General features: G+C 39.0%; 1 protein-coding gene across 12 annotated transcripts in view; it reads right to left on the bottom strand.

The window, feature by feature from the left end:
• r3hdm2 (R3H domain containing 2) overlaps positions 1–24,793 on the bottom strand; it is a 78,044-nt gene that overhangs the window by 29,696 nt on the left and 23,555 nt on the right. For 8 of the 12 annotated variants that reach the window (XM_084737305.1, XM_084737362.1, XM_084737378.1 and 5 more), the window contains exons 3-12: positions 10,058–10,135; positions 9,271–9,429; positions 8,891–9,113; positions 8,253–8,294; positions 4,827–4,913; positions 4,514–4,658; positions 3,196–3,274; positions 2,614–2,673; positions 1,658–1,798; positions 87–195 (exon numbers count right to left, since the gene is read on the bottom strand). In XM_084737305.1, the coding sequence (XP_084593431.1) occupies positions 87–195; positions 1,658–1,798; positions 2,614–2,673; positions 3,196–3,274; positions 4,514–4,658; positions 4,827–4,913; positions 8,253–8,294; positions 8,891–9,049 (822 nt within the window). In that variant the 5' untranslated portion in view covers positions 9,050–9,113; positions 9,271–9,429; positions 10,058–10,135. The remainder of the gene's footprint in view (positions 1–86; positions 196–1,657; positions 1,799–2,613; positions 2,674–3,195; positions 3,275–4,513; positions 4,659–4,826; positions 4,914–8,252; positions 8,295–8,890; positions 9,114–9,270; positions 9,430–10,057; positions 10,136–24,793) is intronic. The other 4 variants (XM_084737330.1, XM_084737370.1, XM_084737395.1 and 1 more) reach the window with 2 other exon arrangements.

Here is a 24,793-nt window from a genome sequence, read left to right as displayed (position 1 = left end):
CACACTCTTTAAAAATGTGTATTTAGTGGTAACAATGGAAAAAAATTATATAGTCAATAAATGTCATTGTATACAATGCAGCCCACCTGATTATCATCCTTGTCCATGCTGGCATCATCTCTCTTAAGGATGAATTTCTTCTGGAAGTCCATGTTACGTTCATCCTTGATGTGTTCAGAGAACCGTTGTTCTGGGCTGTAGTAGAGGACAAAAGGCATGCTTTATAACATACTAAAACAAAACTGAAGAAAGCATACAGGACTAATTTAAGCAAAGTGAGAGAAAAAAATGACAGTGAATGTGGCAATGTTAGTGCCTCTAAATCTGAATATCAAATGTCAAATCCTCGCAATTCATTGGACAACTATGACAGTTAAGGTTTCATTTGGCAGCTGTCCACATTATGAACACCTATCGTCTGCTGACAAGCTCATATGTCAATCTGCCTGAAAAAACAGACAATGAAAAGGTGATTACAATCAGTGAGGGATTCCCTATTTACTGTGTATGATTTTACATTTTAGTTACGAGGAATAAAATAAAGATACATGGAGACCTACGGTAATTTTAGAAAATTTCTTTTACAGATTTGGAAAAACTGTTTTTTTACTAGATGGTTTCTATGTCACAGTTGCTATGGGAAACCTAAAATAAAGAATCTGTAACTGAACAGCTGCTATTTATGTTAAAGCCCCTAGATATATCATCAGTAACTGTTTCCTGAACCATTTTTTATTATAATTTATAGTGTTTAATTTCCTGGCTCAAACAATGGTTCCAAGTAGAGGCCAATTCTTCCTGACATTAAAGTTTCCAAACATGGAATACTTCACAGAATTAGTCAGTTCAGAGTTGGAAGAAGGATGACTTCCTCAAAAAGCAACGGTTATTCCAGTAAAAACTTCACCAAAAAATTGCAATTAACTTTCCAAGCATGAAAGAAACTTTTTTTTTTTTCAAAATAGCTAAATTACCACATACCACTACATTCATTACCATCACAAATTTATTTAATATCTGGGCGTATAGCCTTACTTTAAAAAGCTTGCTGATGGCTAAATTAAAGTCCTCTCTCTCTGTTTCAAGTACATACACAGTGTCATAAACACACTGTGTTTTTGCCATTTATTGGGTTGTCGTGATGAATCAATTAGGTTTATACTGGGCTTAAGATACTGTCATTTCCCAGGTGTATAGAAACTGCTTCAGCCTTAAGCAGACACACACATCCAGTTTGCTATTGCTAAATGTTGCTACTCTGTCAAGGTTTTGAGTCAAGTTGTTTATCCAATGCAAAGGCAGAATCTTCTGTTAGCTTCAAGCTGTTGTTCCTGTGTTTTCACAGAAAACTCAGCCATGTGGGTTTGTTACTGTTTCTTCCCTTGATATTACATTATACATTATATAATTATTCAAGTAGCCCTCTGGATTTATATTGCATGTAATACCGTAAATATACTGACACCATTATAATCCTGACATCTGAAAAAGTCAGATGGCATTTATTTAGCAGTTACTAAATGTTTTAGTAATCTCAGTACATTCTACGCATAGCTCTACAAAGATTTGGAAAAAAAATCCAATTATAGATCAAGTGTTCTATTGCTTTCAAACTGCAGCTGCTGAAGTCTGGAAGGAAGTCAGGAACTGCACTCACATGCGTGTGTTGCCCGTCTTGTTGATGATGACCGCTTTCCCGGTCTGATCCACATTGTGGTCCATGCCGAAGTAGGCAGCCACACGGTGCAGCAGCATACGGTGATAAGAAGTCATCTGAGGAAACTTCTTATACTGGTTACTGTAATGGACACATAATAAACAGCTGTAAGTAGTGAAAGTTATTTCAACAATGCACTGAAAAGAATGGCTCCATTAGTGCTAACATGGTTTGATATCTATTGTCGTAATGTGTACATTTCTTTTAAGCATTTAAATTAATTTGGGAATATAACCTGCTTATGTTTGTTCTGTGGAAAAATGACAAATGGATTTGCATTTTAAAGGATTCTGCAAAGATGTACTTCAATAGATGTTTCACTAGAGTGAAACAGCATCCCTTTTCTGTACAAAATAGTATTCTTTATCATTTCCAAAGAACACTGGGAGATACTTCAATTATGTCAACTCCTGTAATACCTTCTGTTGTCTCGTTTCCCCTCAAGAATTATCCACTCTACGAAAAGGTTTAAGTTTTTCTGAGATGTTTTTGCCTAGCAGGATGTCTCACGCTGGGGACTCTTGAAGGTTTTTTTTTAATTATGTACTTTTTGTGTGCTCTCCAAGGAATATAAATCAAAATCCAACAGGTGCTGGGGTTTTTTTGACAGTCAAACTGGTTTTGGTTTATTCATTTTAAGAATGGTGTTTATCCATTTTTGGAAAATGATTTACTGCTTTCAGGCTGGGTGATTTCAAATCATAATACTTGAATCTAGTAACACTATTCAGGTTACAGTCCTAGCCAGAGACACTGCCAGCCTACACTTGCTCCATATTATCAAGTACAACCTGCCATATTTGTCTTATTACCTCAGCAATCTATAAATAAAAAGGAATGGATATAAGAGCGCTAAATTTAAATACAAGAGAGTGGTTAGGAAGTACGTGGCTTACTTGTCGTCATTAATGAACTCCAGGATATCTTGTTCTAGTTTGAGCAGCATCATTCGATCCCTGTTGGCCAAAGGAGGGGAGAGAGAGGGAGAGAGATGAGAGCGGAGAGCGGGTCAGTGACTAGAGTGCAGTGGGCATACCACAGATCAAAGCCATGACGTATGGCAATAAAGGGACCAAGACTTAATATATTCATATCTTAAACAAGACTTAAACTATTTATCTGCAGCCTAACAGTGTGCATATGTAAATTCTAAAATGACATCAGAGCACTTAAACAGTATATATATATATATATAAACAATCTACAGAAACAATATAGTATTTACCTAATGAACAACTTATTGCAAAAATGGAGCTACTGGATGAAAGATTATCAAAAAATGGCCATTTTATGAAAAAAAGTCTCTCTGTATTCTGTGGATGAAAATTCACTTTGTTCAAACAAATATGTAAATGTACAAATAAATGAAATTAAATGACCAGCTCTATCCTATCATTTTGATGTTTCTGTTCATTTTCTGTTGTGCTCCTGTTATTATAGCTGCAGATATAAGTCAACCTTTGGTTGCAATTTCATACCTGGGATTGTTTTTCAGTGTGTTGACCAGAAACTCATGAACATCGATGCCCGTGGAGTCAGTGTACTCCTGACTAGAGTCTAAAAGAGAGAAGGAAAAAAGTAAAAAGGCAGGCAAGAGGAAGAGAAGGTTGTGAGACTGGGTGGGTAAACTAAAGTGCAGGAAGATTCAGTAAGAGTAAAGTCAGAATGCTGCCAAGCATAGTTCCTAAAATGTCACTCCAACACACCAGTAACAACATTCCAGTTTGTTCAGGAAGGATAAACATAAGAAGACGATCCAGTGAGACACCAGTACGCTGTCCTTCTATGCTTTCACACATACACACACACACAAACACGCGCTTCAGGGGATCATTTTCCACAATTTTCCACTACACTAGACAGTTGGGCTAGCCATTTCATCTCTGCTGCTCTCTAAGTCTAATGACGCCTGAGGGCCTCTGCAGAGACAGGGAGTAAGGTAGGTAATTAAAAAAAGAAGAGGGAGGGATCCCATTATCTTCTGGAGAAATTAGCTTGACACCATATTAGTTTGGGTATTAATTATACAGTGGTCATTATATTTACAAGTAACAGTCACGGCATGACAAAACCTTTGGTCTATTCAATTGCTGGATCGGTGGGGCAAATCTCACCTCTATCAGGTCCTTTCATCGTTTATAAATATGATAAAAGTATATAACTGTGATTTTTTTTTTTAATAACCTGCTAACATTTTATGCTTTTGACTGTTCATATTGTTTATTAGAAGATGAACATTTTATTAGCAGGGTAATCAGCCCACTCATTGATTATTTCTGTTGTTAATCACAGAGACACACATTAGTTTAAAAAGAGGGGGGAATTTAGAAGAGTCAAACAGAATGAAAAAAATGTTAAATGCAAGATTGTATTGAATAAAACAACAAGACACCTGTAATCTAGGATAACAAAAGAGCATTGTTTTTTTCTTGAACTCTGGTATATATTGTTTCTTTTCCAATTGTGATAATAAATAAAGTGGAGAAAAATTAAAAAGGGCCACTGTTTTACGCATTTAAATTCCTAACTTTACAAGTCAGACATCGGAAATGTAAATATCCAGCCCCTTGGCACTCTCAAATCTGGCCCTTCTAAAAAAGTAATCAAACAGGTTTATCCTTGCATTCATTGTATTTGTGGTGGGAAAACTAAAGGACAACTAACTCAACTCATCACACAAGGGACAGAGCATTTAGCCTTGTCTTATGTAGGAATAAGCATGGCACCAAAACTGATTATAACTAACAATGGACAACAGAATACAAAATGCATTTAAGCTCTAAAGTTGCATCTTACCACGTGACAACATCTTTCGCGGAGTCTTGTCCTTCTTCTCCTTCTCTTCATTTTCATACTCATCCTTTGAGGACTTCTCCTCTTCTTTGTCTGATGGACAGCTGATGTGAAGCTGAATGATATCCTGGAAAATGATATTCCACTGCTATGAGAAAAGATGGTAAAATTTTGAATTCTAAATTTGTTTAGTCTATTAAGCACTGTTAATCCTACACAAACTGTAGGTGCATACAAAGAATTGCAGGCTAAGCTAACTGCAGGGTATGGACTTGGGTTAGGGTGAAGGGTTAGAGGTTAGCCACAGGAACAGTACCGATTCTGGAGGTCCATCATTGGAGAACGGACCAGAGGACTCCTCACACACTGCCAGACTCCGTACCAGCTTCAATTTGGCATTAGACTGAAACAGAATCACACATATATTACCTGTAAGGCTAACTGTGTTTGTTTTTTTAGGGATTACACTGAAAATGTAGCCGTTTTAAATGTAGTTTAAATTGTTCTTAATCCCAATTTTATGTATCACATGCACCCAAAACTCATGCTATAACATAGCATCGATCCATTGTGGTTTATTGTTAACAAGGTCCTCTTGCAACAACTCAAACACAACTCAACACAGCTCAAAAATAACTGCTAGTAATATGAAGTAAGAAAGGAAAGAAAAAAAGGGAGAAAATGAGCTGTTTGTAATGCACCAGAGTACCTTGAAGCAAAATATAATATTAAAATGTGAACCAAACTGAACTACAGAGTGCTGGCATCGCAAGGAGCATTCTTACAAGCCGCCTTTTAATTCATTTTCATGTAATCTTGATTTTTTTTAAATGTAACTTTCACAATTTTTCCACAAAATTAAAATCAATCATTCTTAGGTTTGTTGTTAATTGTTAATGTTAATGAACCTTACTCATCTGTCAACGCTAAGTGTTATGAAATGTCCCACAATGTGTAACCGTGTGTGAAAGAACAAATTTCTTTCACCTGATGTTTTGATAGGCAGAGAAAATCATCTCTACTTAATTTAAGCTGTTTTCTGAATAATGACTGATAATAGAGTTCCCCGAGGATTGGAGCAGGAGCTGAATTGAGACATGGAGAACACACAGAGCTTTAATACAACGTAGCTGATTAGGACACTGTCCCTTTGCAGGTTATGCACTTGTACCAAAAAAGAAATTAAACAAGGGTGATCCAACTAGAATGTTTTCACTTAACAGCAATTTGATCTATTCCCTTATACAAGAGGCATTATGAGCAGGTTAAATATTGGATGCCACATTAGAAAGCCACTCACAAACCACACAGTGGTAGGGCTGAACTCTCATGTCCAAGTATAACCAACCACTGCCTTGACATAATTAAAGATGCACATAAAACAGTACATTTTGCTACACATATCTGAGTTATAAGGAATGCAAGTTCAGTTGACAAGAACAACAGTGTATTAATGCACCTGTTAGTGTTCGCTTCATTTAAGTGACTATAATTTAAGACAATGATCAATGAACTGATGCTAATAATGTAATAATACTGGTAATAGTTCTGTATACTTACAGCCTTAAAAAATAATGACCTTTGTTTCTCTTATGCACACACTTGATAACAAAAAAAAATTCTAATTATAGAGTGTAATGATAGATGTAATAAAAATAATAATGCTTAGTTGGTTAAAAAAAACATGGTGAATGCTGCTGTTCAGATGTATCATACAACCCTTATCCTGAAGAGGTTGAGATGCCTCATATAACAAATAAAGCACAACATGATCATTTGCTAACCCATTTGTATTGTTTTCAATTGAGTATATGTCAAAGATAATGTATCTAATGTTTGACCTCATCAACTTCATTGAGCTTTGTGAATATATGCTTATTCTGAATTGAGGCCAGCAAATCATTTCAAAAAGTTGGGAGCGGGAAAAAAAACTCCACAGGTAAACTGGTTAATTGGTAACAGGTGATAGTAGGGCTGTGACAGTATGGATTAGAGCAACAGACTCACAGTATGGCAGTTTACCGCAACTGTCCAAATAATTACGCTCTATTGGGTTTTATTGAAGAATATTGTCATGAGTGTAGGATAGCTTCTTGAAGGAATAGGGCAGTCTGTAATGTGTGTGCAATGTGAAAGTGAGGGAGAGCAAGCAAGCAGCAGGCTGAGAGTGAAGGTGCTGCTAGCAGAGCAGCAAGTTGTCAATGTGTCAGGAAATGTCCAGTTACTACACTACAGTTTACAGTGTATAAGTCAACAAATACTGCAGCTTCCTTATTTCCCAATTGCTGAAAAAAATTGGGGGTGCAAGGCCCAAAATAAGATGAGCAGTATAATGGCAAGAAAGGCTAACAATAGCAGTGCATTTGTGCTTAGCTCTGGTGTGATCGTATCCCTTTCAGAAGATTTGTAATCCAGCCTTGAACTGCAGTGTCTTTTTGGAGACTGCCAAATAAATCCACAGTGACAAAACCAAAGCAGAATGTCTTCTGTAGTTATTTATCCATTTTTCTATATTGAAAATAAGTGTTGTCAGCATGTTATCAGTCCACTGGTAATCCCAAGATGCCTTTGGTTGAGTCTGTCCACCAATCCGAGATTGTATTCTTGACTTGTGCCTGACAGCACTGATCCATCAATGTATTAGCAGGTCCATGTGCTTATCTCAAACACATAGTGCATTAGAATAACATGAGATTGACCCTTCAAAATAAAACTTGTGGTGATGACAGTAATAAGCCCAACCCCATCACATGACCACTCTATTGCAGTAATGCGGTTATCATCACAGTCCTATGTGATAGTATCATGATCGGGTATGAAACGGGCATCCTTGATAACTCAGTCATTCATCACAGGGATGGCGCCAGGTTCATGACTTTGAACACATGTGACTGTATGAAGGATGTTACTACATGGGCTTGTGAGGACTTTGGAAAATGGTTGTCGGTAAACAGTTCATTTGCTAATGACTGCTGTTCTTGTTTATGTTCTACACAGTGTCCCAACGTTTTTAGACTTAAGACTGTTGAATGTTATATGATACTTAGAGGTGGTATGAATGCATACAATGTCAAAGGCAAGACCTTGATGCATATCCAACCTATGAACTATGCTGCACAAACCAGGGTGAAATGTTTTATCGCTGTGAATGTATACAAACAAGTGCAGAGGGGGTCTGGAGGAAAATAAGTGACACTATGCAAGTTCAGAGCATTTTCGTTACAGCCAGTGTCCACGAAGTCAGTCTGAAAGCTCTTCTATTGGCAGTTTGTGGTGGGAAGACATGGACTACAGCACTAGTCAAGACGTCCAAGCAAGACACAAACAAACTTCACACTGTATTTTAACGCAGCTGGCTTGGTAAAATTCAAATTATCTTGGAGCAAGATATAAGACCAACTGTCAGACTTAGATTAATGTTAGAGATTTATTAGTTTAGTAAACCAATATCTATCCAATTTAACTGTTTAACAGCTATAGTCTGTATCTATTGAAGTGTATTCTCTTTCATAGCATTACTGAGGTCACTCAAATCCAATGAGAGGGTTAAAAGTAGGTGGGTTAAAGAGTTTAAGCCAATGATGAGAAGATGGTTCACTGTAGTTGAGAGGATTAGAATGTTAACATCAGAAGGTCATCTTATACAACAAAACAGCAGGGGGTTATTTCAGGGTAAAGGATTATGTTATTTGGCCGACTTTTAGAAAGATAGCGCTTTTTTTATTGACCACAAATTACTTACCTTGGCCCTTTTCCTGCCATGGCTGTGATTAGGAGCCCGTTTCTGCAAGAGAAATTTGTTATTTTAATAATCTTAATAACAAGGTGCATGATGCAGATAAGACACAACTGAAAAAAGGACTGACACTGCAGTTCATTTGCAGAAATTTAAGTTTCAAAAACTGAACAATTTCCACTGAAATGGCTTCAACATTGAATTTGTATGACATAAACAGAGTGGATTAAAACTGTGCCGGGGTAAATTTCTTGCTACTGTACTATCTTGTGTTGTTTAATTTTTCTGAGCAGCCCGTCAAACAATTTGCACACACCAAGTGTGCATGTACCTAATGGGTTTATGATAGGCTTTTTAAAAGACATACAGTATATGCCTTTTACATATTTCTGACAGCTAAGGTATCACTGTGACAGCAGTGTATTGAGCTGACAGGGATTTGTCTGGCAGTGTGTCACTGTATACAAGATAACTAAATCCAAAATCTGGTTAAAACTGACACCTACAGCTATAGAGAGAGAAGTGTATGCAAATGCTGATGTTGCTGTAGCCGGGTTATGTCCAAACATGTAAACACTCAAATGTCATTAACAAATTGCTGTGATATACAGTGTAGTAGTCTAAAAATGTCCTCTTCCTCGCACCTGTGCATCCTGTGGGGAGCTATCCTCAGGCTCCAGGCCCTCTCCTGTCCCTTCCTTGGTGCCCTGTGGTTGAGGGGAGGTCTTGCCTCGACCGCAGGGCTCGATGAGTGGCCCACTCTCTCCCTCCTGCTGGATGTCTGTTGTCAGGCTCACTGACATCTTCTTAGGGGAGGGGGAGAGGGTGGGAGTTGGGGAGGGGGTTGGGTGGAGAACCCAGGAGTGGCTGTGGGGAAAAGAGGGAAATTAAAGGTTTTGACAGTTTTAAACCCCAAAGGGCTGCAAGATTTTGACAATGAATGACCACAGGGAAAGCAGAGAGAAAGAGACAGAGACAAATACAGTTCACTGCATGTGTGAGAGTGTACTACTATATTATCTACCTGTAGGTGGTACCAGATCTGTGCTGGACTCTGTACTGTGAGTCTGGATGGGAACCACACACAGGAAGATGAGGGGAACCCACTAAGGTAGTGTACTGGGTTGGGCTGCAGCAGGGGGCGAAGCGCAGTCCATAGCAAGCGTTAGCCTTCGGGGTGGGGCTGTGAAGAAACAACACATAGATGGAAGAAAATGCTTTAACTGCATGAATGAGTTACATGAGTGATTTCTTCTACTGGTTTGTCCTATTATATTTTAAGCATAAACTGTCCGATCTTGGGGGAAAACCCCTATCTGGGTCAGCAGGTTAATCCAAACCGATACAGTAACTACATCATCAATTCAGATTAACATCTTAATTTGTAACCAATAATTATCCGGTTGGATATGTTAACTGCAGGTTAGTGCCTGTGACTGTATAAGGACCTGGATGGGGAGAAAAGCAAACCAAACAAGGCTGTTTTAATCACTTTTACTTACTTCTTTTATAAAGAACGGCATTTTAACGTAAGATAGAACTTTATCAATTGATTCACAAGAATTCACAATTCACAAGAAAATAAACTTCTTAGCAAGATTACTTTTGTGGTTTTTAAAAATTAAACAAAGTATTTAGAGGCTTAATTTTCCCAGTATTGTTACAAACTCTCTTGAAAATAAACAACTTTAGTAGATTATGACAAGAATATCCACATGCACAACAAAAAAAAAGGCAACAATATTCACAGCGATCAGGTGAACTGAAGAGGAAGCAGCTAGCAAGCCAGACAAGAGGGAGGGGCACGCTACCTCAGCGGTCACTGGGGCCTCTCTTTTCTCTCCCTCCGGCTCAGTGCAGCAGCATGGTCTGTCCTCCAGTCAGGAGCCCTGAACACCAAGAGCAGAAGAGGAAGACACGGATGACGTCATGTTTCACACACTGAGTGACTCATCGCTGCTGCTGCTGCTGCTGCTGATTGTAGCAGGGAGGGGGGACAAAGCAGCGGAAAGCTCAGAGCAGACTGGCACATAGGGTTTATAAATAAGAACCTCGGGTCTGGCTAAATCCTCCAAAACCTGCTAAATTGTTCATTATTTGCCTTTCACACTGTTCAAAATGCTGGTTTAAAGTGTGGGCACCACTTTTTATGAATGGGAAATGTGTTTCTTTTTCTTTTTCTGAGAAAGAATGCATTAAAAATCTGTTGTTGTTTTTTTTTTCCCCAAACATCATAGTCACAGCAATATGTCAGAGATAGATGGTTCATTTCAAGCTGTAGACCAAGTGCAGCTTAAGTTACTACCTTTCAGCTGGAGGTCTGGTATAGTGCCAACTAGAGTTGCATTTCTTTGGTGAAGTACAACTAACAGTTCAGAACTGTACTATGATGTAGCTCCTCAGATTTGCGGCTTTTGCCGGCTTTATAAGCTTGCACAAACAATCAATGAAATAAGCTGATTAAGTGTAGCTGTCATACTGGCAGTTCAACATTTGAGCAAGTGGCCCAATCTGGGACAAATATTTTGACAAAGCATTTCTATCTCAACCTTCTTGCGTTTACAGCACAGGTTATTGTTCAAGGAAACTCACAGATCAATTGCATTCATTGTAAACATCTCATGTGACCCGTCTCGGCCAATCAAATCTGTGCATTGCAATAAGCACTACGACTCGATTCAGTGACTGAGATACACACACGTAAAAGAGAAGATGAGAGGCAAAGTCTGAGACATATGTGATTCAGAGAAAAGTAATTTCACATGACGTGCTGTGCTCTTAAAATAAAAAAAAGAGAAGTATACAAAAACAGAGCTTTTGTCCTAGAATGGTCAAATTCTTAAATGTTAATTCTTTCCATAGACAGTTTAGTATTTTCATATGCTTCAAGACCGAGGTGATCATTAAAAGTGGCTATGTCATGTGTGTAGAGCATAATCTGAGCAAATGTACAAAACTCCAATCTAACCAATCTAGGAACCAAATGTGATTGATCAACCAGAATCCCAACACATTCATTCACTGCTGAACAACATGCTAAAAAATGTTTCCTTAAAACTGCTTGTAATTTAGGTTCACACTTACTATTGGGCTACTTCCATAAAAACATAACATTAGTTTAACACATTATGAGGTTCTGGACTTTTCTTTGAGGAATATCAGCCTATCATTTTTAATATCCTGGGATCCAGCTTTAACTTGGGGTAGCTGGCTAGCTTCAGAATGATTTCATGAATTCTATCATTGGCAATGATATAGCTGTGAAGATTTTATTCATGTACTATTATTATTCATAATAATAGTGTGGATAAAAAAATTGTCGATTTCAGTAGCAATGCTTTTCCTTCAAAATGTACTGTAAATGTTAGTCTACATTTCGTTGCATATATTGAAACTTTTAATACATAACATAATAGCACATTTTGCTTTTCATGTGTGTAGTGTCTTAAATTCAATTTCATTTAAGAAGCATATATTATCATTATTATTAACAATAATTTAAGTGTAAAGCAGGAACAATCATAGATTAATACCATTCTGTGCTCAAAAAAAAAAGACTTAGAAAGATGGTTACACCAGTGCTACCAGTGAAAAAAGCTACTCTGGAGTCCTACAACATAAAATACACATTATTGTAATTACAGCAATATTTACAATAAACAGATCCTTATCACGACTAGTATTCCCCCCCGCCCTCACTTACTTCCTCTGATTCACATCATTAAACCCATTTTTCCAGCATGGAAAAACATGACACAGAATCACAAACAGCTTTGGGGTGAATTCTGGCTGTGAAGCACAACTCTGACGTCACCCATACACATACAGGCAACACAGATGAATAACAATCCATCTGTCCTACAAGCCTACATTCTCTGGTATCAAGGGGTCAACTGCAGCATAAGTTATGTGTGCTTGTTGAAAGAAAGATGAAAAGTATGTATTAAATCTCATATGAATACATGCATGAAATAGTGAAATGAAGCGAAAGCAGGAACAAATTTGGGCATCAAAAGCACGATTTCCAGATTATATGCATGCAGTGTGGATGAGTGCAATTCATGCATGTCCCTGCATGTCCCTGCATGTACCTCTGTGCTGTGCTGTGCTGCAGGATAGATGAGATGAGTGAACAAACGAGGCAGGGATTCCCACTGTGGGGAAAACCCAGGCAATGCAACAGCAAAGGCGTCATCAGCAGCAGCATCAGCAGCATTACACCACATCACTGACCAGGACACCCACATGCCCCAACCCCACGCTGCTTATACAAGCCTGCCATACAGCAGCATAATACAACCACGCTATCTACTGAAGGCAGACACAACTGCCTGACACAGCCTCTTCGAAGTAATCTCCTCCTTTTGCTCGCTTACACACACAGTGTCACACACACTGTGTTCTTGCACAGAAAGAATGAATGGTTTTGGATTAGAAAGCAAAGATAATCATTCATCTCAAGTGTCAGTCTCATGGCTGTGAGAACTATCCTAGCGTAATACCAGGGAGGGGCTGTAGGACAAATTGTGAATCACAGCCAGGGTGCTTATGAATAAACCAGCTTTACCTATTCTCTCCTCCTCCACCCATTTCTCTCTTATGTTCCCTCAGCTTTCTCCTCAACACTCCCCCCTGCTTCCCTCAACACACACACACACACACACACACACACACACACACAAATCAGCCCACAGGGTTGCCAAGGAGATGGTAACGTCATTCTCAACTGCTGCCATTTGTGTTGAGCGAGTACCAGTGAGAAGGGCAGGGAGAAGAATGATATTAAAAATAAATACATGGATTGCAGTGTGCGAAGACTGAGAAGGACGGACAGACAGAAGCAGAGAGAACAGGGCAGGATAAAAAGAAAGACACCAGGATACGCCACTGCTGGTGTTCCATTTTCTTCCAAGTTAGCTCAAGCAATCTTAGACTGTGACGCCAACAACAATGTGGGTTCTCAGTCACCCAGGTCAAGTAGGACAAAGTCAAATTTGTGCTGTTGATCTGACAAAGCATTTAAGATGACCAATGACACCTTTTCTAATCTATGCAATGAGATGTTACAATACATTCAACTCATGATTCAATACGATTTCCGATACTGGCTTCACAATATGATTTTTTCACAATTTTTTTTAAACAGAATAAGCTTGCAGACAAATCATGACTGAAAAATATTCCTGTAATTATTTCTCAGACAAAAAACACAACATGGCTGAGGTATGGTGTAGCTGCAAAACACTATGCAATGAATGTATATTTTAAAAAATACATATTTATTTAAATATATAAAAACTACAACATATATTTTCTCTTATCTTTAACAAATTAAACAGAATCCCTTTTAATTTATTTGTTTATCTCTGAAGTGAACTAAACTGTGCAAAACAACCCATATGTCCTCTTCTTAAAAGTGTAACTGAAATTAAATTTAAAATATTAATTAAAATTGGATTTTAAAAACAAATCCCACATTAATATAACTAAATGAATGGAATCTCTTCCAATAACTAAGGCTTCCTAGTTCCTAGTTTGCAAATCTGCTTGACAGCGTGGATTGTCCTTTTAACAATTTCTTTGTTCATGTGGTGTTGACTTGAGCTTCTCACTATGGTGCCAGGTGACATGCTGCATCATGTTGGTTGTTGTGTAGGTCATTGCCCTCTTGCAATATTTGCACGCAGCCTTAATCTTGTCTGTGATCTTCTTGCACTCTTAATTTTTGAATACTAAGGGCCCTATCTTATGCTGATCTAAAGCACAAGTGGAAAGCGTGAGGCACAATGGATTTAATTTCTTCAAGGTGTGTCCAAATCCACTTTTGCTGTCTTGTGCCAGGGGTGCAGGGGTATCCTGCCCTGTCCTGCCCCTTGCACCACCAGCACACAGTGGGATACACCTATCAGATGTGCCCAAGTGCCATCATTAATTCACTGGCAAGTTTAGGCCAAACATGCAATAAGTTGACCACAAAGTCAGCTCTCATCACCTTTAGGAAGCAGGTGCGCCAGGAGCACAAGCGATGGCAGCATGACGGCAGATTTACCAAGAGGAAACAAAGAGAAAAGATTTCAAAGCGAGGAGACAGATCTGGTTCGAGAAGTGAAAGCATATATCATCCTCATCTCCTCCTCACTCCTCCGTCCCGCTAACACTACTGTGGGTGTAGGAAACAGAATTTGAAAGTATTCCTGAAGTTTTAAGTGTGCAAAATTACACATGGTACATGCAACCAGCTCTGTCAGAAGCACACATACCCTCTTCTTTCTGGGTTGGGCCAGGCTCATGCAGTTTTACGTGCTCTGCTCTTGAAAAATGGCATTGCAATTCATTTTTCATCTCAACTGACTTCAGCTGTCACACATTTGTATTAATTTTTAACTGTCTCACGATGCATCATTACATCCTTACCTTTAACACATTTCAGTAACAATAACTATCTAAACACACAATGGACCCTAAATTGAACAAAACACAGTTCATGTTACTCCATGTTCACACAAAGTAATTATGTCCAGTTACTCAACAACGATTGCTATCCAGGTATAAGAACTCAACTACAATCTGTCACGGTACAGGCTGCACACTGCGGACTCAACATCTATAATACCAGCAGCAACAGCAGCAGTACTAATCTCAGCCTGTGTCCCAGTTCAGTCAGTGTGTCGGTCAGCCTGATGTTGGCATCTCTCTTCCAACTGTTTGCATCATCACATGTGGCTACAGACATGCAGCAGGGCTGCTGACTCACAGGACTCTGACCAGTTACATCATAGCAAAAGAGGTGATGCACATCATGCTGGCCTCGTAGAACCATTAACACAAGAGTCTGTTGTAATATAGTATGATGCTTTGATCGAGCATTGAGAGAAAATCTTGATGAACCATTTAATATTACTATTTGTGAAGAACTGAATCTAAACCAATGACATATTTCTTCTTGTTCCTGTACAGCAACCTGTGAAATCACTACTTTTGTGGTATCTGTAGTCCTGTTATTTTTCATACTGGTCTCACTACAGAACAATGTTAATTCAGTCCTCTATACTACTTGTTGCTCATTTCAGAAGTTTGTGGTACTAAAGACTGAAGCACTGAATCCTGCTGCTACTACAAAAATCTTTTTATCACGGAAAATTCTGTACTGGTTTCCCTTACCTGCTTGCAACACTGAATAATCACAGAATTGGTTCAATTTCATCACTAGATTCATATGCAGGTGATAAGTTCAATGGTAGTGTATTTTTGCATCAGTGTAAGCCAAGAAAATACTTTTTTCTGGTGACTGAAATTAATTACAGACAGTATGTAATGTTATTTCACACTCATAAGTGGTTGATAAAGTGAACATAAAGTACAAAACAGCCAAATAACACCATAGGATGACACATGGTTAAGTTAACGGCAGTGGTGCAGACATCGCTTTTAACACAGGGGTGACGAAGAAACTAATTAAAGTGACTTCTACTAACAAAAACATGTTCCACATGTTAATAATACACATATGTCATACTTGGGTGCTGAAAAAAAGTAAACAGGACAATGCTGCTGCAGCTGCAGGAGGAGGACAGTTCCAGCACTCGTGCAGAGCAGTTTGTCCTGCTGTGATAATGTCCAGTTTGTGGAGCTTAAGAGAGCCAAACTGTTGCATCTCTGTCTCTTTTTGTAATCGATTATGTCAACAAATCTCAACAGCCCAACAAATTATATTATCAACAAGAATGTCTAAATTCTTTCAGGCACTTTCTTTTAACTATAATACAATATCTCAGTTGCAGGGGCACTATCAATTTATTGGTTCTAAAAATGGTAACTTAGCCTTCCGTTTTCTTTAACAAAGGAAATCAGAAATTCTCCTTTTGCTTAGCTTTGGTTAAAAAAAAAGATTAAGCTGTTTAAGAAGGATATTTATTAGTATGAAATTAACTTTTGTTAAATTAGTTCAAACACACACACATGCACAGGTAGATGGGCCCTGTAGGTAGACATACAATGGGCGCGCACACACACAAAAAAAATTAATCATCATCCTCATCATCTGTCATAATGCAGTGCAGGACACCCTGACCCACTTCACACACATTACTGGCCTTACACAGGCCCTCCTGATGACAGGCAACCAGCTGAGACACACAGGTCATACACTGCCCTGCCCACTGTGTCAGGTTACCACTCCAAAGAATGCCAATGGGAGCCCTGAATGAAGCAGAGGGTGTGTGCCAGTTAGTGAGTGAGCCAGTGAGTGAAAGAGACTGCGAGAGCTATCTGTCCAGTCGACACTGGGTGCATGTGTTCGTGTTAAGGCACACAGAATGTATATCACCACTTCAGACAGTAGGCTAGCTGAGCTAAATATTTCATGCAGGTATGAGCTCACTGTCAGATTTAGCTGCTCCAGGTCAAGCTGGGTCAGGGTCTCAGCAAAAGTTAGCAGCAGGGCAAGCCAAAGAATTGAGAGGAATTCTCCTGCATGGCATCTGGTTAGAGCTGCAAGCTTGCCTGTATCAAGTCTTTTAACTGATGAGATAACAAACAGGTTAACTAAAAGACATCACGCACATAGAGCCAAACACAACGGTTGCCAACAAGCACCAAGATATAAATTTGATGAGTTGTGATTTTAAAAACAGGGTATATTTGGCTAAAGGCTAACCTGCACTGTTGAGCTGAACAGAAATTAATGAATTAGTGGATCCAACGACACAAATTAAAATAGTTTTAAGCAGTTTCTTGAATCTGAAATCTGAGATAAAATTGTACAGTGACTGATGATTACACTGATGCTGAAATATTGATTTAAAAAAAACAGTAATTTAGCCATTTGCAAAAAAATGTAAGACGTCAGTAGCGCAAAATTAAATTAAATACGTACATATATACATATTAAATACATTAAATAAGGGTTGCACAAAATGAATAAGAAGAAAAAATTATATCATAGTGACTATTTTGGCAGATATTTCAATTGCATTATTAGTCACAGTTAGTGGAAATGTGGGAATAATTTTTGCACCACAATTGTTACTTTCACTGAAAAAGGTATTTAAAAAATCATGATGTGACATTTGTTGGGGTCTTGAGACCAAGATTTGTAAGTCAGGGCATATCAAATTGCTGTTTTGTCACACATTTTCCTTCATCAAACAAAAAAAAAAAAAAAATTGCAGCTTCTACGATTTGGATATTGCATTGGCCATGTTGTGATTTTTAAAATATTTAAAATTATTCGTCCAACCCTAAATTAAATAAAAGAGATTACAGTACAGTTTACAGTACAGAGACACTATAGATGCACAGATGAAACTACAGTAGCTATCTGTTCTGTAAGATTCTGAATGAATGAGCACCGTCTATTCCTACAGTTTGTGTGGGTAATGATTGAGAGCTGCTTCTGTTATCAGTCATTTATTTCATTCATTGCATTAGTTCAAATTTTATAATGGAGAGGGATGTGTGCAGACATGCCTCTCCATTTTCTCTGCAGAGGCTGAATGAAAGATGAAGGTGAATGGAAGCGCAGAGTGCTGCAAACAGGAGCGCGTGAGCATGTACAAACCCACAGACAGCAGTGGGAGAGACATACACAGGCAGTTCGACCCAATTCAGCTCCTCTGTATTCAAGCGCGCACCTCACCCATTTGACGTCAGAGAGAACCCATTTCACAAAAGGCAGCAAGGTTATGTCTTCGCAGAGTGGAGGCTGATGTGTGTGTAGTAATGGCAGAGTTTGTGCAAGCTCAGTGCCTGCACATATTATATATCAGCAGCGCTTGCAGTGTGTGCGTACCAGTGTTTGTCTGTGTCAGAGAGGATTCCCCTTTGCATCGGTTACACAATCTCACACAGGGTGGGGATGAGGGGGCTGGCAGAGCGCTCCGGACTGTAGAGGAACAGTACGGCCACATTCATACTAAACCAGAGTCTGCACTTCACACAGCAAACATCTATACATGCATCACTGGCCAACACAAACAGACATGCAAGAACACTGTACATATTTTCTGCCATGAGCAATGTAAAAGCGATCATGGTGACTGTTCTGTTGAGAAAAACTGAGTTGGAACACTTAGATGATGATAGCAACAAAGATGCAGAGGGGAAAAAAAACATCCTAATTGACAAGACACAAAACACAGATGCGGGGGACATGAATGGTCAAATGCAACGGAAGACAGGGTTTCTCTTTTTCCATCTACGTCTCTCTCTGTCCTTCTCCTTGCCACCCCCTCTCTTCTTTCTCTCTCATTGCTGAGGATACCCCTTCCTGCCTTCCGCCCCCTCCACATCAACCCCTCCCATCAATATCTCTCTCTCTGTCCAATCATTACTAAGTCTTAGCTCTCTTAGTCTCTCTCTTTCTTCCTCTTTTAATGTGTCTTCTTAAATTGTCAGGCCTACTGCTGACGCCATCCTCCTCCACTCAGCCAGCCCACTCAGTCCTGTGGGACGAGCTATGACTCATTCTCTCCCTCCTTCCCTCCCCTCCCTCCCTAGTTACCTACCTACCTTTCTGCAGCTCTCTCCAAGTCTCTCTCTCCATTGCTCAGTAGTTCTAACCTATGTATAGTTCTGCGCTGTGTGGAACATGCAGAAGACGTATGAAGAGAAAAAAATTAGACTGAAGTAAAAAAAAAAAACACAACAAGAAAGTGGGAGATAGAAAGAACAAGATGTTGGCTAAGAGAATGACAGTCTCTCTTCTGCATAATGAACGAATGGCAATGGAGAGAGAGGGGATCCTGATCTCACATGCATTATTGATGAAGGCAAGAGTGCAAGTATGGGGATGAGGGAAAAATATATGGCCCACGTGGGAAAAAATTTGTAAGTATGAAATATCAAAAATACGTTGAAAAACTTTCCTTCTCTGTTTCCTTTACTTCTCTGTTCTTTTTCTCCAACATTTCAAAAATGCTGGTGAAATACCATGGTGATCAGATCTAGAGATGTTGCCATTAGGGCTCAACAATTTTAATAAAATATTATGACTTAAAAATATATATTAAAAATATTTTGACTTATACATGCAAATATGATTTGCAATATTAGAGGATAATTTTTACATCATTATTCTAATTTTCATTGAAAAACACTTTAAAACAATTGTGTTTTTTTTTTTCCAAAGATCTATAGTAAACAGAGATGTTTTCTGAAGTCTAGAGAATGACACCTCTGCAGCACCACAACATTTAATTTAAAATGGTATTTTGACACACATTTTGCCGTTAACAAATATTGCGCATCCTGTGATTTAGAAAATTGCACTGTAGTCCATATAACGATTTTGATAAAACTGAAATGATTATTCAGCTCTAGTTTCTATTAACATGTTGCAATGACATCTTTACTTTGATATGATGTATTTCTTGTTGGAGCAGGACATAACAGTGCATTCTGAACTGTAGTCGTTTTACATTCCAAAAAAGTTGACACAAGGGTACATTCCACAAGTAAACAGATTAATTGGTAATAGCTAATGGTATCATGATTGGGCTAGGGAACACTTGGAAAGCAAAATTTGGTGCTCCATCCACAAAAGCAAGTTTAGACTCTTCCATACAGAGAAAGCCATATATCAGCAACATCCAAAAAACTGCAAACTTCTCTGCTCCCTCGGTATGAATGAGCTTCCCTCTGATAGTTGTTGTCCGACATCAAAAAACAGCAACAAACTGACAACCCAGTGAGCTGCCCTGACGTTCTTCATCCGCACTTATTTTGTTGTTCTTTCTGTTCATCTCACATGTCACTCACGCCGTTTGTCTCCTCACATGTAACTCCATGCTATTTCTCACGTGTCGACGGGGCAACCAAAAAACACACCTGTGGAATGATTGGCTGTTTGCGTTTGTCAGCCAGGGATAGCACACAAGTGGGGCTTGTCTGTAAATTGATTGGCTGTTTGTGAGTCACTCGTAGCATCCTCCAGTATCAAAGGGCAAGACAGGCTGCCTATGAGGTGGGGCCTAGTAGTTTCATGCTGTCATGGCATTTTGCATTCAATGCATTTAAATAAAACTATCTAACATTTTATCAAACTATTTTCCTAATGCTATCGATGATGTGTCTACTGCAAGTAGCTATTGCTATCACTGTATCGCCCAGTCCTAAGTGAAGGGCTCATTAATTGTGAAAGGTACATACAGGTTCTAGAGTAGCATATGCTGCCATCCAGACAATGTTTTGTTCAGGGACGTCCCTGCGTCCCTGCTTATTTCAGCTAGACAGTGTGACTTCATAGAAAACGAGTGCAGGTACTAGACTGGCCTGCCTGCAGTCCAGACCTGCCTCTCATTGAAAATGTGTGGTGCATTATGACACACTAAATACAACAATGTTGTAGTAGTATCAGACAAGAATGGGAAAGATTTTCCCTTAAAACTTCAACATTCACCTTCCAGAGTTCCCAAACACTTACTGAGTGTTGTTAAAAGAAAAGGTGATGTAACACAGTGGTAAACATGCCCCTGTCCCAACTTCTTTGGAATATGTTGCACGTATCAATAACAAAAACAATAGTACAATATTCTTTTATGCCAACTACATTGATGATTAAATGAATATCATGCAAAACACTTTACATAGGCCTACAGCATGTAAGATAATAGAAATTAAACATTCCATGCCTGACAAGAGTTTAAGTTGCATCAACAAATGGCAAGACTGCATTACACCATGTGACAAACCGCATGCAGGCAGAAACAAATCTTATGTGTGAACAACCACAGCAAAAGAAAATGCTTCAGAGCACTGAACTGAAGAGAAAAAATTAGTCACAATCAAGAAAACACTATTGTTGCTGTTGAATACAAGGAAATAAAATTTCCTGATGCCACAGCCAAAATTAACATTTGGTTTGTGCCAAATTATTAGTTAGGCCTGACATTCAGTTGTAGGAACCCTTTTTTCACCACCATGTCACCATAAAATACAAACACTAACATGAGTTTATCAAGGCCATTAAAAAACATCAACACTGTATGTAATGTTTAATGTAAGCATTCAATAATCAGGAAATCCCTGCTTCCTGATACAGTTCTATTTTGGTCCCATCAATGGCCAATGTAATGTCCATTACTAAGAGCATGCTGGGCCTAGAAGGCACCTTCTCATCAGTGTCAGTCAAGAGGGAGCCCTTAAGGACTGTGTCAGTAAGACCACCAGAGCACAATCCTCAGTTTCACGTTGCAAGATAGATTTTGGCATAGTAGTTTTAATAGTATGTGTCCCTACACATTTCTATAGAATTTATACAACAGCTCATAATAATATACCTTCCCATAATCGAAAAGAGCACAACACAGTTCACCACATAAATACATTTTTTTTTACTAGGGTGGTCATGTTCCAAAACATCAGGGGAAGTAATAAGATTTATACAAAAAAAGATATGAATCTATATTATTAGTCAGGGTGGGAGAGAGAAATTGGAGATTTGAGTATTGTCTAAGTATCATATTTTCTAATTATTCTTGAATCAATTTTGTGAATACTGAATCATTTTTTAATAGGTATACAGTGTCTCCCCTAGCTTTTTTGCTTTGGGAGGGGGGGTGCCTGGGCTGGAATGAGCGTGGTCTGTTGTTGAGGTTCTTGCAGGACCCTCTTGCCAAAGGACCCCATTACCATGATTACAGAGCATTTGGACCTGAATAAACAGTTAACACTGATTTGTGTTCACATTTTTTTTATTTTAGCAGTGAACAGTGTTTTTATTCATTTATACATTCATTTATTTATTTATGCATCTATCCATCCTTCCATCCATCCATTAGGCGCAGCGTTATGGGTGGGCCTAACGGGCCTGGGCCCACCCACTTATACAACTGGCCCACCTTAAATGACTGGGAGAACATATATTTTCTTAACTTTTATTTTTAATGATTAAAATCAGAATTTTAATACACCCTTAAGACAAAAAAATTCGACAAAAAGACAACATTTATTCGGCTAGTATCACATGTGAGGTCTGGACCAATCACAGTGGGCCATAATTAATCGCACCAGATATGTTATGCTTTCGCTCGCACGTTACACTATGGCAGTTGTTCATCAGAAATGATGACCGGTGTACTGAGGAAAGCTTATCATTGTCTTATTTTATACCTGCAAATGCATTTTTCATCAAAACTAGAATGTCTATAAAATGTAGAAAATACAGCAGCTGGATCAAAGCCAGACTGACGGTGGTGACCCGTCTGCAGCTTTTTACTGCGTGCTTCGGTGGGAGGGCTGGAACAGGTGTGTTTAGGTCTAGTCGTGGTGACGTTAACAGGGGCAGGAGATTGGCAAGCGCTGTGGTCAGGGCTGGCCGCAGAGCTACCTGTGCTTCACGTCTTGCCACGTACGGTTCGTTTAAAAAACGCCGATATTTTTGCTTGGCGGGGCGGGAGGGAAACTCCTGTCGTCCATCTACAATTTTTGTTTTTTTTGTTGTTGTTTTTTACTGTAATGGTGGGAAACTCTCTCTCCTCCGCTCTCTGAGTGTGGGTGGGTGTGTCTGTACCGGTTCATGGGTGTATGCTGTGAGAGAGGAGCGAGGTGGGAGGAGAGGAGAATGTAATGAATGTAATGAAATGATAGCAACGCATTCGACTCGCACAAAAAAGAGTTACCTTTTTTCATTTGATAAAAAGAACACTTGTTATAGGCCCTTTTAAAATATAAATTAAATAATGGAATTAAAAAAAATCTACAACTTGAATTTCTGTGTGGGGGGTCCTGTAGCCAGGGCGGGGGCATCTGTTGGGGGGGGCGGGGCGCCCTCCCAAATACACTATAGGGGAAACACTGGTATAAATAACCAGCACAAACAGGAATTAGCAATGCAATCGCAGTAATATTATCACAACAAACACATCCATTTTACTTCATATGTTTAACATACAACAACATGCTAACAGTTTGAGGCATTTCCTATGATCCGCGGGAGCAAACTAACGGCTGCTGACTTCACATTGCTAAGTCAATCTATTACTCTGGCTTCAACACCCCACACTGACCAGGTGCTGCAACCTCTACGAGTCAAAACTCAGTTCAAATCATATTTAATTTACTACTTTTACATGCAGTATAGCAATGAAGCTGCTGAAATAAAACTAAAAGACTGATTGACATGTGATGAGCATTGTTTTCAGGAACCCACAATATACAGTCTCTACAAAGGTGCGATTAAAATTCTTCTCATGGCCTAGTGTTAAAAAAAGCAAACAAAATCGCAATAAATTCTAACACTGAATTGCAGTACTTGAGAATTGCAAAACATATTGAATCAACATCCAAGTATCACAACAGTATCAAATCTGGGGATAAGTGAATTGTTCCAGTCCTAGTTAATTAGGCTCAAATTTTACACTTTGCATAGGTTTTGGGATGCAATAAAACAAAAAACTACACTACTGCAAAACTTGGAGGACTGAACTGCTGAGATGAAAAAGTTCAAATAAAATATTGCTCTGTAACAAGGGCATTTCATGTTTCTTGAGTACAACAAATTTTGCTTACGAGCTGAGGCAGTTCCCAAGCTTTGTGCTGAATAACAACAGAGAGCATCAATGAAATGTCTGCAATACTACAAAGGTGTTGGACAGATGCATTTTAACAATAACTTTGTCAGTCAGTCACAAACATGAATCAAAATAATAACATTTATTAACTTTCCAATAAATACAGAAATGACAGACTGGGGTTGTTGGGTTATCTTGTCTTCTCAAATACAGTGTAGAGATTTGTGAAAGATTCTGCTTGCTCAACTTGAGCTGCTGATGTAACATGAATAACTGTGTCAAAATGAAATTGGGTGGCAGCTCCTGCACTCATTATAAGCCTTATGTAATTTATCAGCTTCTTTTACTGTGAGAAGGAAGGGGGGCAGTGGAGGAGTGTAAGGGAGATAGGAGAAAAAAGAGAAAGATGGAGGAGCAAGGGGTGGCTAGTGAGACAGGAAGAGAGGAAAAACTTCTCAATGATGAAACAATCTGTGCTGTTAAGCGATTGGACCAGACTTCCACCAATGGGAGGACCAGCTCCATGGCAACAGGCTCTGTCACCAAGAGAAAAGCAGCCATATCCCTCAACACCCCCATATTTTTCTCTCCCTTTCTCTCTCACGACCCCCCTCCTTTCCCCAATTACAAGGCCCAGTGTATTTATCACTGGGTAAACACAAATATAACAGCACACAGACACACAGACACACTAAACACACAGCAGCCTCATGAGTTACTTATAGCCTGAACAACACAGCTCAATCGCACAGACACAACAAACATACACACATGCAACCGAACAAGACTTGCAGATGTACACACAGGCACACAGGCTTAATGGGGCTTACATAGTGATCAGAATGTGACTCATTCGCACACACAGTTATTTAAATGTGCAGATTGGCGATGACTCCCCTCACACACTGACTGCAGACAGTTCTGTTCCACTCCGTCCTGATGAGAGCAGTGACTAACTATCAGGTCTGGTGGAGCTGAACCTTGAACTAAACAGATTGAGCACACAGACGCCAGAAGAGACCTCCAGAATAAGGAAGT

This window comes from Lutjanus erythropterus, chromosome 2, assembly GCF_056507025.1.
Source record: "Lutjanus erythropterus isolate fLutEry1 chromosome 2, fLutEry1.hap2, whole genome shotgun sequence".
Taxonomy (NCBI): Eukaryota; Metazoa; Chordata; class Actinopteri; order Lutjaniformes; family Lutjanidae; genus Lutjanus; species Lutjanus erythropterus.
The sequence above is the reverse complement of the archived record's forward strand: the minus strand, read 5'-3'. Positions and strand labels throughout refer to the sequence as shown.